Source organism: Arabidopsis lyrata (genome assembly GCF_000004255.2).
Source record: "Arabidopsis lyrata subsp. lyrata unplaced genomic scaffold ARALYscaffold_5, whole genome shotgun sequence".
Classification (NCBI taxonomy): domain Eukaryota; kingdom Viridiplantae; phylum Streptophyta; class Magnoliopsida; order Brassicales; family Brassicaceae; genus Arabidopsis; species Arabidopsis lyrata.
In genome coordinates this window covers 12,085,140-12,104,467 of record NW_003302551.1, presented here as the reverse complement: position 1 = coordinate 12,104,467, position 19,328 = coordinate 12,085,140, and the positions used below count along the sequence as shown (strand labels likewise).

The 19,328-nt window shown below is 35.0% G+C and overlaps 3 protein-coding genes and 1 long non-coding RNA gene across 4 annotated transcripts; 3 read left to right on the top strand and 1 right to left on the bottom strand.

The window, feature by feature from the left end:
- The first annotated feature begins 2,775 nt into the window (after window positions 1-2,775).
- LOC110228477 lies at window positions 2,776-3,699 on the top strand. The gene is made up of 2 exons (XR_002332033.1): window positions 2,776-2,973; window positions 3,325-3,699. It is a non-coding gene; the product is annotated as an uncharacterized LOC110228477 (long non-coding RNA).
- A 1,765-nt stretch (window positions 3,700-5,464) lies between these two features.
- Window positions 5,465-10,979, top strand: LOC9311805 (serine-rich adhesin for platelets). The gene is made up of 14 exons (XM_002877379.2): window positions 5,465-5,572; window positions 6,027-6,126; window positions 6,319-6,446; window positions 6,532-6,682; window positions 6,766-6,875; window positions 6,995-7,078; window positions 7,172-7,220; window positions 7,345-7,436; window positions 7,584-7,710; window positions 8,003-8,082; window positions 8,161-9,515; window positions 9,641-9,751; window positions 9,830-10,607; window positions 10,702-10,979. The coding sequence occupies exons 2-13, from the start codon at window positions 6,034-6,036 to the stop codon at window positions 10,417-10,419; spliced, it is 2,970 nt and encodes a 989-aa protein (XP_002877425.1). The 5' UTR covers window positions 5,465-5,572; window positions 6,027-6,033; the 3' UTR covers window positions 10,420-10,607; window positions 10,702-10,979.
- A 34-nt stretch (window positions 10,980-11,013) lies between these two features.
- On the bottom strand, window positions 11,014-13,261 carry LOC9313493 (DDB1- and CUL4-associated factor 8). The gene is made up of 5 exons (XM_002875690.2): window positions 13,104-13,261; window positions 12,487-12,738; window positions 12,256-12,399; window positions 11,458-12,162; window positions 11,014-11,363 (listed from the first exon to the last, which is right to left on the bottom strand). The coding sequence occupies exons 1-5, from the start codon at window positions 13,218-13,220 to the stop codon at window positions 11,136-11,138; spliced, it is 1,446 nt and encodes a 481-aa protein (XP_002875736.1). The 5' UTR covers window positions 13,221-13,261; the 3' UTR covers window positions 11,014-11,135.
- A 4,665-nt stretch (window positions 13,262-17,926) lies between these two features.
- On the top strand, window positions 17,927-19,017 carry LOC9313492 (dof zinc finger protein DOF3.2). Its single transcript, XM_021026082.1, has 2 exons — window positions 17,927-18,046; window positions 18,130-19,017. Exons 1-2 carry the CDS (start codon window positions 18,023-18,025, stop codon window positions 18,841-18,843), a joined length of 738 nt encoding a protein of 245 aa, XP_020881741.1. The 5' UTR covers window positions 17,927-18,022; the 3' UTR covers window positions 18,844-19,017.
- The last annotated feature ends 311 nt before the right edge of the window (window positions 19,018-19,328 follow it).

Genomic DNA, 19,328 nt, shown 5'->3' with positions numbered 1-19,328 from the left:
AATAATGTTAGTGAGAGAGAACTATTTTTCTTTGTATGTGTATAAGTCTAGGAATACATATTAGGTGTATATATAATCAGTTTTAATAGTACAAATTTGAAAAAGAAAAAAAAATGTATTATCCAATGTGTTTTGGTTAGACAGCTAGGTAAATACTGCTTTGATTTAAAAGGCGGTACATAACTAAATACTTTTGGTAATTCCTCAAAAAAAAAAAAAATTTTAGAAAAACGCCAATTTAGAAATATTTATATTGATTGGTAAAAATAATGCTGTGATCGAGCAACTGATGATCCAAAAGGTCCGAAACAAACACTCTGATTTTTTTAAAGATTTGAAAACATCATATAAAATTGGAAAATAGAAACTGGCAGAAGGCCATAATATAAACAGAAAAACTAAAAAACATAAGTCTCTGACTTTAATCGGAGAAAGCAAATGGAGATTTCACTCTCTGAATGATGCGAGAGAGATAAGAGGGAGAAAGGTCTCTCTTTATTTTTATTTTTTTATAGAATCTATTCGTTGCAACATACGATTAAGCTTCAATTCCCAAGACGATCTCTTATAATTATTACCAAACTTTATTATTTCATTAAAGATACCATTTATGTCGGCTCATGACTAGATTTCTTGACTTCCTGGTCCAAGAATGCCTTCAAAGCCTGATTCGGAAACTGATTGAGAGGAGATGAATAGGTTTTCATGTGTAAAACTGATCCAATATTGTACTTGAGCATAAGCATTCCTCACCACGGATACATCCTTCTGCACCTCACGAAGATTGCTTCATAAGACTTCGGCCACACCCACAAATCTATGGTTAACTCTTGATAGGAGAACTTGCCACTTCGTATCCCTCTTCTTCTCTTCATGCTCATTTATCTTGGTCCCAACATGACTTTGCAAATACGTCATAAGGAGAAACACAATAAACGCTCCCACTTACCTAGCCAAATCACTTACCTAACCGAATCACTTACCTAGCCGAATCACTTACACATTCAAAGAGAGGCGACTAAACCAAGTTATTTTTTAAGCATCAAATCAGAAATCAAATTTCATCGAGAAGACGAAACCCATAAATATCAAATCGTAACACGGCCAATTTCGTCCCCAAAACACAGATCAATGAAAATTTCTAAGAAAAAGTCAAACGAAGTCCAAAACAAAGATCTCTAGAAAAAACATACCTTCAGAGATCGGAGAAGTCTCTTCTTGTTCAAAGTCAAAAGTCAAACTGTTCTCTCTTTCTCGGGTCTCTCCCTCCAGAAAAGACTTCAAAAAAAAAAAACCTAACGGTCAGAATTCGCTTATTCCTCAACCATTGTCAATTCAGAAACGATGACAGACTCTGGTTCGTGGTCTGATCAAGTTCCGTCCTTTTTGTTGTTGTTGTTGTGTTCTCCATTTTAACTGGTTTTGGGAAATGGTTGTTGGGTTAAATTTAGGTTTTTTTCTCCAACACTCATATTCTCAATATTAGTTATAATTTGATCATTCCATACAAACTAAATCATTTCATCAATATTAGTTATAATATTGTAACCCTTGTACGCTACCATCAACTTCGTTCAAGTTTGACAAATAATATGTCAAATCGAAGCCCTCGCGATGAAGAGTTCATTTCTATTTTTAAAATTTTAAAAAACTAATTTATGTGACCGGAAAAAACATTTACAAGATACATATAAGGGTTACATCATGACTTCAAAGTTTTCAATTTAGAAAAATATTGTAAACTAGAATTTTAGAATAAAAACTCCTAAATCAAATTATTTATAGTTATTTATGTTTTGGTATAATGATTTGTTTGCATTTAAGTTAAGTTTATTTATAGGGGTTTGTGCAAAAAAAAAGCCCTCCAACTCGCCCATTTTTGTAATTTTACCCTCCATCTCCGAAAAATATAGATTAATCCTACGAAATCTTAAATAATACGCAATATAACCCTTGTACGTATATTGTAAACATTTTTCCGGTCACATACACTGGTTTTTAAAAATTCTAATAGTAGAGTTGAACTCTTCATTGCGAAGGCTTCGACATAATATTTGTCAAAATTTTACGAACTTGACGGTAGCGAATAAGGGATATACAACATTGTCAAAATTTTCGTATGATTACTCTATATTTTTCGGAGATTAAGGGTAAAGTTGAAAAAATAGACGAGCTAGATAAAAACCATTATTAATAGGGTTTATTTGACCATTTATGATAAGGTGAGAGTTTAAAAACCAACAAAACAAGTTAACAGTTTTTTATATGCTGTAAAGAAAGGTAAGAGTTTTTCTATCCATTTTTACTAAATTTTCTTTAAAATTTTAAATTTACTTCCATATAATTTTTTAAACTATCCGATATTTAAAGAACAACAAAATAAAATAACCACCAAAAAGATGAAAATTAAAAAGTATTTTCAGTGTATTTAACGAAATTTTGAGTGACAATGAAGAATTCACAAGTTTCTCTTTATCTTTAATTTTTGGGAAATTATTAATAATGCCCCCTTTCATATGCCCTTTTTTAATAATACCCCTTTCAGCTGGTGATTTTTAAAAATGCCCCTCAAAAATGTCTAAACTGACCAAAATACCCTTCCTCTTTTCTACCCTAGAATCAGATTTTTTTTGTCTTCCTCTCTCTTTCTCTTCCATCGAGCGGCTATCTCTCTCTCTCTCTCTCTCTCTCTCTCTCTCTCTCTCTCTCTCTCTCTCTCTCTCTCTCTCTCTCTCTCTCTCTCTCTCTCTCTCTCTATTCCTAGATCTAGATCTAGTTCCAATCGATCAACATAATCGCGCAACGATCTATTCCTAAATCTGTTTCTCTATTCTTAGATATGTTCTCTCCCTTGTGATGTGTTTGATTTTCAACCTCTAACGATTTTTTATCGTTCTAAGCGAGATCTGCTGGATTCGATTTTTTAAGCGAGATCTGTATCTCTCTCTCTGTGTCCGGCTCTGTCAATTTCAGGTAACTGATCTCTGTTTTTTAGAAGCGTTATTCAAGCAAAATCTGTATATCAATGATTATTTTCACTTCTGGATTTTACAACGTATTTTACATGCTTTTCAAAGGTTTTTTTTTTACTGTTAATGATTTTATTGCTTTAACTTTGTGTTTATCATCTCTGATTTATTCAAGTTCTGGATTTTACAACGTATTTTTTAAAGGTTTTACATGCTTTTTTAAAGGTTTGTTTTTTTACTGTTAATGATTTTATATAGTGCTTAAACTTTGTGTATATCATCTTTGATTTATTCCACTTCAAATGTTTGGTTCCATGATAAAAGGTTCACACGAAAACACTCCCAGCTAGTATAGATCCTTGCAGGTTGAAGCAAAACACCTCAAGACAAGCATCATGTGCATATATTTTCAAATAACCTGCAGATTGAACCAAATCACCTCACCTAGAGGTTCTGCAGTTTTGGGCATTGCTAAGAAGCTTGACAAGATGAATCAAACATGTCCAAACCCTCCTAACTCGTCTTCTGATACGATTGCATTCGTTGGAAAAGTAGAAATTTAATGATGATTTTGTTCCATGTTGTACGTACCACAAAGTACTTACTCAACTTGTATGCATATTTTATAAGTTTGTAACATAAGAAAATTCCATGTAACACTATTGATAGTTATATTTGGTGCTTTAATTGTTAAAGTGATTGCTATTATTATACAACAAGTGACTCAATACATGTGTTTGATGAAATAGTGATGTTAGTTTTATAAGGTATTTTAAAGGTTTTACAAGATATTTTAAAGGTTTTACAATGTATTTTAAAGGTTTTACAACATGTTTTAAAAGAGTTTACAAGGTATTTTAAAGATTTTACATGGTTTTTAATGGTTTTACAAAGTATTTATAAGGTATAAGATGATTTATAAAACTGAAAATATTTTATAAAGGGTTTTATAAGGTTTTTAAAATTTAAAGATTTTACAAGGTATTTTAAAGGTTTTACAATGTATTTTAAAGGTTTTACAACATGTTTTAAAAGAGTTTACAAGATATTTTAAAGATTTTACATGGTTTTTAATGGTTTTACAAAGTATTTATAAGGTATAAGATGATTTATAAAACTGAAAATATTTTATAAAGGGTTTTATAAGGTTTTTAAAATTTAAAGATTTTACAAGGTATTTTAAAGGTTTTACAAGGTTAAAGGTTTTACAAGGTATTTTAAAGGTTTTAAAATGTTTTACAAAGTATTTTAAAGTTATTTTAAAAATTTTAAAATGTTTTACAAGATATTTTAAAAGTTTTACAACGTGTATTTAAAAGGGTTTACAATATATTTTAGATCACATCCACAACACAAATCACAATCATTTCTCTGAAAATCTTATGAACACAAATCAGAAACACCAAAACCACATAACACTCAAACTAAACAATATAATATCAAATCTTAAGGTCTTTCCAGTCTTATAAATTAACACATGTACTCATTAGGCCATTATGCAAGAATCAAATTGTTTAATAATGGACAAAAGAAAGTGTTATTAATGTACTTTACTCGTGTGCTAGAAAGAAAAAGTGGTAAAGCAAAAGTAAGTTGACGAGCCTTTCTTCTCTAGGAAACAAAAGATGTAATCCACTGCACATAAACAACAATCTAGTCCCATGATTCATCACTCCACAAACAAAAACAACAATTGATTTTGAAATCGAAATTGAAACTGTGAAATCAAAATTACGCCGAAGAAGAAGAGATTAAAGAGGATTTTTGTGTGATTACAAAGAGTTGAGAATCCAGATCGGAGAGATTCATCATATTGATAGAAGAAGAAGGTCGATTTAACTCTCAATTTGACTCTCAACGGATGAATGATGAAGATTTGATCAGCAATTGAAATTTCGATTAAGAACCTGTGGGTGTGGATATGGGTGACGGCGTGCCCAGATTTTTTTTTTTAAATTAGGTTATAACCTGATTCAAAGCCTCATTAAGGGTAAAATGGTCAATTTCAGATAAGCTATTAGGGAGAGGGCATTTTTGAAAAGGGGTATTGAAAAAGGGGCATTTTTGTGAGTCTCCCTTAATTTTTTGCTGTGCAAATATTAAAACGGATTATTTGACACAAAAAAATTTGTACTGAAACGCATTAAAAGCTTTTGATTTTTTTCTCTTTTTCTTTTGGTGTTAAGTTTGGAATGTGTGCTCGATCACTCGAGCTCGTAGACACAAGCACTGACCCATGCTTAAATGCTACCCACGAGCCACTAGCGACAAGCACAAAAAACCACCAAAAACCAGAACTTAAAAATTTTGAACCGACACCAACCGAAAATAATCGAACCGGCGACAGTGGCAGAACCGTGATAAACAAAGAATCTATGGGTATAGTTGTTTCCATATTATCTCTTCTTGTTATGCAATCGTGGATCTGGAACTGGAAGAGATTAAAAGGGTTATATATATATATATATATATATATATATATATATTAAAAAAAAAGGCCAAAATCTCAGCCATCCAATCTCACTTGTCTCTTGCAATCTCCCACTTCTCTCAATCTTCTTCTTCTTCTTCCACAATCTCCGATCGAATCTCCCTACTCAGCCGTATGTTTTCACTTCATCGTCGTGATTGATTCTTTGATGTTGGGATTTGAATCGCCGATTCTCAAAACCCTAATTCTGGTTTTGAGATCAACTTGTTTACTGATTCGGATTGTAGAATCTCTATGGAGATTTTTGATTGTCGTCGATATGTCTTTTCGATTGTTTGTTCGTTGAACCGTCGCGTCACATGCACGGATTAATTATGGCTACCTCTTGACTTTGCCTTGTTAGATTTTCGATTTCGATCTGAAAGTTTGAATCTTTGGAATAATATTAGTTTCTTGATCGGGAAGATGTTCTATTTGTACTGTTATTAGTTAAATTGTCCATTTTTTTATTATCTAAGCAATGTAGCCAGTTGCTCAAGTACCAAAGTTTTATGTAGTTTTGTCAGTATGGTAGCTTTTGCTTGTTTTTCTTTTGATTCCAGTCTTTTTATCTCTGTCTTATTCAGGAAAAAAATGAGTGATTACGGTGAAAAGACTTGCCCTTTGTGTGCAGAGGAGATGGATTTGACTGACCAGCAATTGAAGCCCTGCAAATGTGGCTATCAGGTCCATACATCCTTTCTGATTTACATTTTTTTTTTGTGATCAGGATGGAAAATTAGGTTCAGTTATGCTTTTTATCTTTTACTTTGATGGCTGCATTGTGGTATATACTTATTGTGGTGGCCTCAGAGATCATTGACCGTTGTTCTGCTGATAATTTTCTGATCTGATATGTATTTACCTCCAATCTTACAGATTTGTGTTTGGTGCTGGCATCACATAATGGACATGGCAGAGAAAGATCAATCAGAAGGGCGCTGTCCAGCTTGCCGTACTCCATATGATAAAGAAAAGATTGTTGGGATGACTGTTGATCAAGAGAGGTTGAGATATGGCACCTGAGATGTGGACTTTTGTTCTGTGTTAGTTTTCGTTTGCTGATGTTTCTTATCTATTTCCTGTTCTCAGACTGACCTCTGAAGGCAACATGGATCGCAAAAAAACACAAAAGTCAAAATTGAAACCTTCTGAAGGGAGAAAGCCACTAACAAGTGTCCGAGTGGTTCGAAGAAATCTTGTTTACATTGTTGGGTTGCCCCTTAATCTAGCAGATGAAGATGTACGTGATTTATTCCTCGAAATCCTTGTAATTATATCATATGATCTACTTAGTGACGGGAAAGTTTATTTTTTTCTTCTTAGCTTCTCCAGCGTAATGAGTATTTTGGTCAGTATGGAAAGGTTCTGAAGGTTTCCATGTCCCGAACAGCAACAGGTCTCATCCAACAGTTCCCTAACAACACATGCAGTGTGTGAGTTTCGTTTTTTCTAGTGTTAATCAACCAAATTTCTCTTTTTAGCATGAATGGATTCCTTACATGTTTGTTTTGCATTATTATTATGTTCTGATTATAAACGGCTATTAATCCAGATATATCACTTATGGCAAAGAGGAAGAGGCTGTTCGATGTATTCAATCTGTCCATGGGTTTATCTTGGATGGTAAAGCACTGAAGTAAGTTATGCCGAGCACCCTGTTGTTTAAAAATGATTGTGTACAATGGTAACTATCTCCATTGACTTTATTTATTTCCTTTATATATTGCAGGGCATGTTTTGGGACAACAAAGTATTGTCATGCATGGTTAAGAAACGCGGTATGTCCTATATGCACTCTTGTTCTGCTCTCTGGCTCCCAGAATTTTCTTTCAGCTTTCTTCTTTTCAGTTGAAATTTGCAACTGATATTATTTGAATATGGATTGTTTTTTTCTGTTCCCAGGCATGCAACAATCCTGATTGCCTCTATTTGCATGAGGTTGGCTCTCAAGAGGATAGTTTTACAAAAGATGAGATCATATCAGCCTATACAAGGTAATCTTCATTGCCATATTGTTCTAAGTGTTTCTCTTGTACTCGTGATTATTCTTAGTGTGCTATATACGTGGAGAAAATGTAGTGTAATGGAGGTCAGGTATTTTAGACGATTAGTTAATTCTTTTTGTAATTTTGAATGAGCAGGGTTCAGCAAATCACTGGAGCAACAAATACTATGCAATACCGTTCAGGGAGTATGCTACCTCCACCATTGGATGCTTATAGCAGTGACAGTTCTACTGCAAATCCAATTGCAAAAGTTCCTTCTACTGTAAGCTCTATACTTTTCTACTTTACCGTGATATAAAGTGCTATTTGGCTTGGTCATTTGTATCAAAGAAACTTATTCTCATATCATGTGGCCTCAGTTATAGTCATATATGAGTAAATGCATATTGAATGTTGCTCACTATAAACTTTGATGGATATGCAGCATTTCCTAGAAATTTATCTCTGCTATAGCTACAAATTGTGTAAATGCGCTTTCTTACAATATGCCTTTCTGTATTAGGAAAATGCTGTATGAGATTAATATTTAGTTCATATTCATTTTATTGGTGCAGACTTCAGTTAGTGCTCCTAGGAGTTCTCCACCTAGTGGGAGCTCTGGTAAATCAACTGCTCTTCCTGCTGCAGCATCATGGTAATTTTTTTGCTGCAAGCTGTTGTCTGTGAACTTATTTATGGGGTCATTTAAAAAAAATTGAAAATGCTGTCACAGGGGGGCACGTTCAACAAATCAACACTCTTTAGCAACTTCAGCTTTGTCAAATGGATCTTTTGATAATCAAAGATCAACATCAGAGAATGGAACTTTGGCTATGTCTACAGTTGTTGCAAATGCAGCTCATGGGCCTGTAACCTCTAGTAACACTCTTCAGAAACCACCTCTTAAGGAAGAAATTCAACCATTGGCTGAAAAAAGCAATCCTAGCGTGTTGAAGCCTTGGCAGCAGAAGATTGTGTTGGATTCTGGGTCCAAGAGAACTACATCACCTAATAGAGATCCTTGTAGCAATCAGATATCCTGTTTAGAAGAATCTTCCTACAATAGCAGAGTCATTGACAAGCCTTCTGCTGTTGAGAATTCTTTTGAACACACAAATGAAATTGCTGAAGATTTCCCCGATGTTAGTAACTTGTCGGCTGATGTTGCATGGATGGGGATAACTTCAAATTCTAGGGACGAAGCTCCTGGTGTTCCAGTGGCTATTGGTACTCATTGTGATCAAGGTTCTATTAGACAACCTGATAACGATGTACAAAATCTCGAGCGATGTAGAAAAGATTCTCCTACAACCACTTATGCAGAAGCTGGCATATCACAGAATGGGATTCATGGTTCAAGGCCAGAGTGGGATTGGAGATCAGGTTCGCGATCCCAGATAGATGTTAAGGCACAGGTGGATGTCAATGATTCCTCATCATTCAATAACAATAGGCGGGATGTTGCAGAGGCTGTTAGCCACTCAACTTATATGTTTAGTTCATCAAGCTCAATTCTGGATTCAAATCATCTAGCTTCTCGTTCGTTCCAGACCCGGGAAACTTCTGGTCGGATGGATTCAAATACTGAATCCACCTTTGAAATAGGTAGCGATAGTTTGCATCTTCCAAATGGATTTTCTGAGAAAGCCATATCCAATATGGAGCATTCATTATTTGCTAATGAAGGCAGGAGCAACATTCAGAATGCAGAGGATGATATAATTTCAAACATTTTAGACTTTGATCCCTGGGATGAATCCTTGACTTCACCACACAATTTTGCAAAATTACTTGGCCAGAGTGATCATAGTGCTAGTACTCTGGAATCTTCTAATCTCCTAAAGCAACATAATGACCAGTCCAGATTCTCTTTTGCTCGGCATGAAGAATCAAATAATCAAGCGTATTACAATAAAAGTTACAGCATATATGGGCAGTTGTCAAGAGATCAGCCTCTTCAGGAGTTTGGAGTGAACCGTGATATGTATCAGGATAAGCTCGGCAGTCAAAATGGTTTTGCCTCAAATTATTCTGGCGGATATGAACAATTTGCTGCTAGTCCTGGATTATCTTCTTACAAGAGTCCTGGTTAGTATATATCATGGCTTCCTATAATTGTTTTTTGAAATTAAAATTGGTTTAGCTAACAGGTATTTCATCAAGACTGTCGTTTCCTCGGCTTTTCTTAACTTTTCACCATTGTCCTCTTGTAGTGGCGAGGACTCAAGTTTCTGCTCCTCCTGGATTTTCTGCTCCCAACAGGTTACCTCCTCCCGGTTTCTCTTCCCATGAAAGAGCCGACCTGTCTTCTGATATTGCATCAGGTATTATATGTTACATTCCTAAAAGTGGATAGTTTTCATAAGCAGAGACTATTGTAACACATATTTTGCAACTTGCAGGAACTCGTTTACTTGACTCAGCCAATTTGTTGAGGAACGCATATCATGTACCACCTCCAAGTGGAAATTTGAATGCTGCTGGAGATATTGAGTTTATTGATCCTGCAATTTTAGCTGTTGGAAGGGGAAGACTTCACAATGGGATGGAAACAGCCGATTTTGATATGAGATCAGGGTTCTCTTCTCAACTGAATTCATTTGAGAACGATGCAAGACTTCAATTGTTGGCGCAGAGGTCTCTGGCTGCACAGCAAGTTAATGGATTTCACGATCCCAGGAACGTTAACAACTTCTCTTCTTTAGTCTCTGACCCATATGGGATTATTAGTTCGAGGCTAATGGATCAAACACAAGGAGCTGGCTTATCTCCTTTCACACAGTTGCCTAGACAAGCTTCACCAAATCCATTGTTGTCAAATGGACACTGGGATAAGTGGAATGAACCCCAAAGTGGTAACAATCTTGGGATTACCCAGCTTCTAAGGAATGAACGGATGGGATTTAGTGACAACGTCTACAGCCGTTTTGAAGAGCCTAAATTCCGGAGGCCCAGTCCTGGAGATCCATACAACAGAACATACGGGATGTGACTCTCAGAATTCTGATTTGGTTGGATTTTCTCTTAAGACCGTCTCAAAAGAAGGATTGTTGTTTGACTGATTCCAGTGTTGGAAGAATCATAGTTGAAACTGCTCTGCCTATTAGCCCATATCATACCAGACCTTCGAATCAGCAATCGCAATACTGGCTCCCCCAAAGCAGTTTTAACTCTCAATTGGTACAGAAATCTTGTTCCTCACTACCTCATCAATATAGGCAATGATTTACTGATATCGTAATGTGCTTACCAAAGTAGTTTTTCTCATGCGCAGGAGGATAACCTTACCATGTTGGCTTTGTATCAGCAAAAATTTGATGCTTCAGAAGGTAATTTTGATCTACATTTGAATACTGTATAAGGCTGAACTACTGGAAAAATCTGGCGCGTTACCATTTGTATAGATGAGCCTACAAGAACAATATCAGTCTATGCTTTGTAATACTTTTGTAATCTGCACAAAGAAGAGAGTGTATCTTTCCTTGTGCAACCTCTTCATTTCATTACTCTTATCCAATACCAAATTGAATGAAAGAAATTAACAGCATCCAACCGTGAATTGGTTTGGACGTTTTGGTTCCTTTTGTTTTTACAGCTTAATTTCTCGTCCTTATTTTCCTTTCCTTATTAAAAATTACAACACAATCAAAATCCACAAGTATTTGGAACACATGAAGGGACCTGTAATTTATTACACTAGTTTAAGACTCAGCTTACAGTACATTCTCTTTCTGAAGACTCATCGTCGTTGTCTACTAAGCTTGCAATGAAGTGAGCGTCATTTCCGTCATCACTGCCAATGTCAGTTGAAACGTATCTTCTCTCTGTAAAAGCCGACGTCTGACGTCTCTGTAGCCGGAGAACATGCATAATTACATCAGGAGTCAGTGTGACCCTTGATTGGTCTTCTCTCCCCACCCTGTTCAATTCCATCACCTGCATTTCCCACAAAATACAAATTCAGTGCTTGTGACAGTGTTTCAGCATTAAACATTGGTTGAGAGGGAGACTTGATCAACTAGTAGTTTACCTTTTCGATCTTTTCAGGCAGGGAAAAAACATCGTTTGACATTGGCGTCCAGAGCTTAACGCTCTTTTCAATCCCGCAAGATGCAAGTAACGGTATGTGTGGGTGAGACTCTAGCTGATTCACCACTCGTCTATCACCCACCATAGCCCGAACAAGCTTACCCCCTTTCTTCTTCCATATAAAGATGTGACCGCAGTCTGAACCACTCGTCACATATTCATCATTTGGACCGAAAAATTTCACTCCCTTCACTGTTTGTGCATTGCGGTGACCTGTATACACCTGTGGTTCTTCCATTTCTTGCAGTTTCTCAGGAGAGATAGAAACCGGCGACGGACCATAACCCATGTTCTTCTCAAACAGATAAATGAGCTCGTCGTTGTAAGAGACCAGCAGTTCTCCAGCTTTGGAATATGCCAATCCTGTGACGTGAACACTGTTGGTTTCCCGGAGATGACGAGGGCAGAAAGTGTTCACAGGCGCGTCAGGTAAGACGTGGCGGCATACTGGCGCTAATTGTCCTCTTCTAGTGTCATAGACTCGTGCATATTCATCAGAACCCCCAACCGCAAGATAATATGAATTCCTCGGATCTATCGCAATAGAATTCAATCTTATCCTACTGCTGGAGTGATGTCTCCTGCAGCCTTGTGTGAACGGAGAGGAATACAAAACCATAGTGGCACTGTTGCTTCGTATATCAAACTGCCCAAAAATAACAAAGACAAGTTTAGAATTTGTGTTTGACAAAGGAAAAGACATCCCAAAGCCAACCATGAGAGAGATATAGAGACCAACATGTTGAACAAACCCATCTTCACCACAGCTGTAGAATACATTAGGATCTCCAGGCAAAACAGCAAGTTTGTACACGCGACCGTGATGCCTCCCTAGTCTTTTTGTCTCCACTTTACCATTTTCTAGGATCTGACCAAGTCTTACCTGCAAAATCGACACCAAATGATTAAACTAGGTACAAAAAGCAACAACGGTGAAGAGTCTTAAGGATTTTTGAGATTACAAGCATACTTGTCCATCAGCACCAGACGTTATGATTGTCCGGTCATCCGTAAAAGGTATGAACTTAGTCTGAAACACATTTTCACAATGTCCAGAGGGATACGACAATGTCCTGCTTCCACTCAACCAGTTCCAGAGCATGATTTGTCGATCATCGGAACCCGAAACAAGAACATCGCCAGTCGAATTGAACTCCACGGCATTCACACACCCCTCGTGACCATTTAACTTCCCGTATAGATCGAGTTTCTTCACTATCCCCTGAAGTAACAAAAGAAAAACAATACAGTTCACAATCCAAAGAACTTAAAATTTGAATCTTTAACTGATAAATCCGTTCGACTTCAACACAAGACCTCTCACCTGGAGATAACATTAACATCACTAAATTAGTCTTTTGGGATCCATGATTCGAAACACAAATCCAGAAAAGGAGAAGACTTTCTGATAACTATGACATAACTATCCAAAACCCACAATTTCTATACGAATTTTGAGCAAGAAATTGGAAACTTTTTACTCTTCCCGAGTTGCAAAAGTCTCATACGAAAACGGAAACAAGTAAAGAGAGGGTTCAAGATCGGAGGATATAGAGAAATAGAAGAGTATTTGATAAAAATGAGAACCTCAGAAGCGGAGATTCGACGAGAGATGGTGATTGGATGAGAGAAACCAATCTCTCTGTTGAATATCTCTGTGAAGCCATCACCGATCTCTGTGTTTCTTCGTCTCGGTCTCGCCATTGTTTAAGTTCAAAGTCTTTACGCTTTTTGCTGTTTTGTATAAGTCGTGATTCGTTAGTCGGGTATGAAACTTCGTGTCGTCTATGGTAATCTAAATTTAACAGTCTGTAGTTTTTGTAACTCTAGAACGGCATACAGTGCCAACGTTTACGTTTCGTTAGAGCTGCTAAAGTTCAATTATAAAACTATACGAAATCATTATGACGTTAATATCTTCTTCTTCCAAAGGTAAGCCAACATTTTACAAGATGGACGAAAGAAAAAAAGCCAATATTTTACAAGATGTAGAATTTTTTATGTTGGGCCTTCTCTATGTAACAAGCCCAAATTTAGATGTAATGAAATACCCATTGAGTTAGACAATACACCCGGTCGGAGTTGGTAATTCAAAATTTTGTAGTAAGCCTGAAAATTATTTGGCAATATATTTTTACCTTTAATAACAAACTTTTTTTCAGTGATGAAAAAAAATCAACTGGATTCTGGATGATTTAAATGAACTAAGAAAAAAAAAAATCGATTTTACAATGTCCAAACAATGTTTCTGTTTCATGATTATTCTTCTTTTAAAATAAGTATGTAGTTAAAGAAAGAGATATCTCCTATGTATTAAGCTAGTGGTTAAAAAAACATCACAGGTTCTCTTTAAAATTAGCTAAATAAGAAAACTCTAAGTAGAGAGACCTATATACATAAAACTTTAATTTACAAAAGAATATAAGTATTTTATATATATAAGTATTTCATACAAAACAAATTTAAATTTCGTAAAGATAAGGGCGAGACCTTATAAGTTATAATCTGCCTAGCTAGTGATTATGGTAGTTGGTAAAATTGCCAATTTGATCTTCCTAAGTTCGAAAACAGAGACTTATAACGGATCCGATCATATAAGGAATTCATAAATTCTTTTTTTTTTTTGTCAACTGGAATTATATTAAGGATTGAACAATTTACAACAGGCTTGAGGAATTCATAAATTCTATGAAGAGAAAATAAGAATAAACAAAAACAATGTCAGGAAAGTGAAAAGAATAAAAAGCAACAGAAATATTCAATACTATATGTTATAAAGAAATATAGCGTTGCATGGGAATCTATAGGCGTTGATGCTTTGCTTGAAGATGGAGGTAAGAATAGATGCATGTCGCTTTGGAAATTGCGCCTGGTCCGATCCACTACTTGTTTTATTATCCTTATTTTAAAATGTTACAAAATTTTCAAATTGCAAATGAAAATGGATCATATAAATTATGGAGCAGCCATAAAATGTTTTAAATTTTTCTCTTAACATGTATTGTAAAATTATCAGGTATAAAACATGCAAAAACAATAGTTAACTATATTATACAAAAAAAAAAATATAAGAGAAACTATATGACAGAAAAAGAAAATTTAAAATTTCCTCATCATCCATAAAAGATATCCATAAATAATGTATTATTCTTATAATATCTATAATAGAGAGAAAGAGGAAAATTGAGAAGTGGGTTGGTCTGAGTTTTGAACCTTACCTAGACTGAGACCACATGCTCAAATCTCTCAGAGCTTCTTCTGGGATCCCCACTTTTGTTTCTTTGTCTCACTTCTCGATTTCTTCAAAGATTCTTCTTCTTTCGTCACGTGTCTAATTTTTAGCCACCATGCGGATCCTCAATCACTTTGTTTCTTTTTCATCTATCGAAAATTCAAAATTACGGTTTTTATAATTTGTTACAATCATTATAGCAAAGAAAAAAAAAATATTGATTGTTGTAATGAAAAAAATAAAAGTGTTACATTTTCTATTACAATAACTTAAAAGACATATGAAATGGTCATTATGGTTTAAACTTGAGCCACAAGGAGGGTCCAACTGGAGTGTAATCATCACTATTCCTTATTCGGATGTCAATCATTTTTATGAATCACTAATTTTAGTCGTAGAATATGACAGCCTTGATGCAACAAGTTTATTCACCTCAGTCTCCAAAGTGTCTTCGAAATATAAATTCAAGGTGTGAAAGAAAACAAAAAAATATTGTGTCAAAATTAGTTGGTATCTATATTATTATTATTAATTTTTCTTTTGAACAAAACCAATTCTGTTGTATACTCAAGTTTTGATCTCTACTTATCTGAAGCCAGTATAGCTTCAGTACTAAATCAAAACCTTTACGACGAGAAGTTCAAATCTAATTTTACAATTTTAAAGCTCTAATGTATGTGACTATAACAACTACTCAAAAATATATAAAAATTTACATTGCGTATTACTTTTAACTTCGCAAGATTAATCTGCATTTTTTAAAATAGACGGTAATTTTTGTAAAAAAACATCGACTTCAAATGTTATTTTGCAGAAACGTCTAAAGAAAACACATATATACGTACATGCATATAATATATGTATTTGGCTGTGGATATGGGTGATACATACCCATATACATGTCTTTTAGACCAAATCTTGGTCTTCAATCTTCATATTAGTCCCTTTTACGAAAATCGATGTTTTGTGTCTCTACTTACTTTACCTGATAGGGATATCATGGGCTACACATTGTCCGGCCAAATCTCTGCTTTTACATGGTCATTTTGGAGAGTTGTGTTATTTTTCAATTATAATTTAAAATAAAAAGTTGTGCATGTATTTTTTCTACGATCATGTTATTATATGTTCGAGGTTGAACTAGATTTGTTTACATAAAGAATACTCAATAATACCAAGTGATTGATACCTCGAGTAATGGTTTTAGGCTTTTAGCCTTGATTAACACAAAGTTTTTTTGAAATATTCAATATAATTTTTACCAAAAAATGGTGTACAAGGGGATTTACCAAAATATATCTTGGAATATGCGCAATAGAAGATCAGGATATGACGAAAAACGATAATTTAACTAACTAGAAGCTGCCCATGGGAAGCAAGCTAAGTACAATGCTTAAATCTACAATTAAATATTTATAATATTATCAATGCTATGTGCATGTAGCTTGTATCACTCTTGGTAGACGTTCCACTCACCTCTAAATCTCTAATGCAAGTTTATGTTAAACCTTTAATAAACGATTGGTTCATTATTGTGGATGTTGATGTAGTACAACTAAAGAAACTCGCAGTAACAATTCTATGATAGATCCATGGACTATTTTATGCCGTATATACCCACAACGTATATATTGTGACAAATTTATTCTAGACTATAAAATGTGTAAACACAGTCATTAAAAAATACATAGACAAGGCTTGATGGAAAATCCTAGAAACATAGGTGTAACAAATATTTATAATCCGCATAGAATATATACATGCACCAACATAATCATAATTTAAAATGTGTCTTTTATCTTACATTTTGCTCATTAATCAAGAGTGTGTGAACCGTGATGAAAGCAAAACTATATAACCCATGAATTCGACATTCATAATTTAGAAGTTACAAAACCTAAACTTGTACATGCAAGATTTTTTTCAAATAATGGAAGCGAAAGTCATGAACCATGTGCCAGAGACACAGATATTTGTGGACCTCGAGTCCTCACATAAACAATGTGGTCCAAGAAATGATTAATCACAACTAACTGAGTATTATTCTACCTTGTTTCACCCAACATTTTGGAGAGTAATATTAAATTTAACTGCGACAAAACAAAAATAACAAATAGGGAGAAGAAAATACACATACCACATAGGACCAGCTAGAGAGAGAGAGTGGTGGGATTCACGCGAGAGTAGAACTTTTGACTAAATTTAGAAGAAGAAGGTGGGTTCCATGTGGTGGGGTGACGACAACTCAACGGAAGAATTTTGACAGAAAGAGGTTGAGGACACACATGGAGATGGGTGCCTGAGAATGGACATCGTACAAACAACCAATTCTGATACATCATAGTACGGTCATAGCTAGGTCACACTTCTCATCATTTCTATACAAATAATTAGACGACAAAAAAAAAGGTTCCCCAAAAAACACATTTATATATAATAATTAATGACAATTCTTTTGGTTAATTAATAGTGTTAATATTCGCAAAAATATATGATTTGCTTAGAAACCTAAGGATTTTGATAGTTTATTTTTGTATTTAGAAAGTTTCGAACAAAATCCAAGATAGATGCAAAAACATATATGACTATTTCTCATGTACACCACGACCACATTCGAATGCCAATATGATGAATCCGATCAGAGAGTACTAACTATATGTTTGGTAGTTTTAAACAATCTTTCCCAATTCCCACATCATCACATGTAATGTACTCAACATATAATTTTTTGTACATGGTAGAACTATATCTATATCAACAAGTTTTGTAAGTTTACGGAACACATAGTAATTTGTAAAGTGAAAGCATTAAGGTGAATGGAAAAATTTTCGCACACAAGATCTCGATATAATATACATTTTCGATTAATATGATACCAATGAAGAGCTGATGAATTAACAAGCATAAATTAGACACAAATAGTCTCGTGTCTCCAATCTAAATGAAAAAAGAATCTTTAGTTGTAAAAATCAGAAGTAGGATAAATCTTTATTTAATAAAACGGCTTCATGGTTCACATCTCATGCTCCGAGAGTTGGAACACGTTATTCACTCATATGGTAACAACATTGATTAGTAACGTTAAAAATGAAATAATATAATATTGAGGAAGCCAACAAATTCTCTAGCTACTTCCACATTCTTTTCTATAAATAGAGAGATAAGATGCTTGGCTTTTCCTTTATCTCCACTCTTTATCTCTCTTTTCTTTCTCCTCACTTTATCACAATCTCACTCTTTTCTACATTTCAAAGAAGTTTCTCAATTAGTGGAGATGGATTATTCTTCGATGCATCAGGTACTAATCAACCTCACATTTTTAATAATTATTTCGTTAGAGAATTTGGTTTTAATGTTCATTTAAATTTGTTTTTTTTATAGAATGTGGTGGGAGTATCTTCATGTTCATCACAAGATTATCAGAACCAGAAGAAACAACCGTCGGCGACTAGGCCAGCTCCACCGGAGCAATCACTAAGATGCCCTCGTTGTGACTCCACCAACACAAAGTTCTGCTACTACAACAACTACAGTCTCTCTCAGCCTCGCTACTTCTGCAAATCTTGTCGGAGATATTGGACTAAAGGTGGAATCTTAAGAAACATCCCAATTGGTGGTGCTTACCGGAAACACAAACGCTCCTCTTCCGCAAGTAAAAGCCTCAGGACAACCCCTGAACCGACGGCAAGCCATGACGCCAGAACATTCTCGACGGGGAGTTTAGGCGGTTATAATAATAACATTAGCAATGAACAGATGGAGCTTGGGTTAGCATTTGCCTTGTTGAACAAGCAACCTCTAGGGGTTTCTTCACATCTAGGGTTCGGAAGCTCTCAGTCTCCGATGATCATGGATGGCGTGTATGGGACCACGAGCCAGCAGATGGAGAACGTGGGGTATGCGTTTGGGAATGGTGGAGGCGGTTTGGAGCAGATGGCGACAAGTGATCCAAACAAGGTCTTGTGGGGATACCCCTGGCAGATGAACATTGGAGGAGGAAGTGGTCATGGTCATGGTCATGTTGATCAGATTGATTCAGGGAGAGAGATTTGGAGCAGTACCGTCAACTACATTAATACTGGTGCTTTATTGTAGTCTATTTATTTAAAATAAATTATTTTCAGTAATTTTGGGTTTGATTAGGGTTTGGATTCTGGTCTTCTTAAAGGGATTAAATGAGTTGGGGTTTATGGTGAAAGAAAATAGATATGTTGTGCTTTCTTTAAAGATTTTCACTTACTTAGAATATGAATTGTGTTTTTTTTTTTCTTTGGTTCTGACCTTTTTTGAGCTCCTTCTTTTTTAGTATTTCTTCTCTATGGCCCAAATGAATAATTTCCCTAAGTTTTCAAATTTAATAATTTATGTTTATTATATAAGACATTGTGAAAAAAAAGAAACTCGCTTATTAATCACTTACAAAAGTATGATTGGTGATGGATGGATTAATCTATATTTCTGATTGTAGGAATATAACGTTTGTTATTTCTAGCTATAATAATAAGGATAAGAGAATATCAACAATTCACTATACACCTTTTTTAGAAGAATAGAGCCAACGCTACCAAATTTCTTGGTTA

Coding starts and splice junctions, on each gene's coding strand:
- LOC9311805 (XM_002877379.2), top strand. CDS start 6,034: ATGAGTGATTACGGTGAAAAGACTTGCCCTTTGTGTGCAGAGGAGATG. Junction 8,083..8,160: donor CTTCCTGCTGCAGCATCATG/GTAATTTTTTTG, acceptor ATGCTGTCACAG/GGGGGCACGTTCAACAAATC. Junction 9,752..9,829: donor GTCTTCTGATATTGCATCAG/GTATTATATGTT, acceptor TGCAACTTGCAG/GAACTCGTTTACTTGACTCA.
- LOC9313493 (XM_002875690.2), bottom strand. CDS start 13,220: ATGGCGAGACCGAGACGAAGAAACACAGAGATCGGTGATGGCTTCACA. Junction 12,739..13,103: donor GTCGAATCTCCGCTTCTGAG/GTTCTCATTTTT, acceptor TTGTTACTTCAG/GGGATAGTGAAGAAACTCGA. Junction 12,400..12,486: donor CGTCTGGTGCTGATGGACAA/GTATGCTTGTAA, acceptor TCGATTTTGCAG/GTAAGACTTGGTCAGATCCT.
- LOC9313492 (XM_021026082.1), top strand. CDS start 18,023: ATGGATTATTCTTCGATGCATCAG. Junction 18,047..18,129: donor ATTATTCTTCGATGCATCAG/GTACTAATCAAC, acceptor TTTTTTTTATAG/AATGTGGTGGGAGTATCTTC.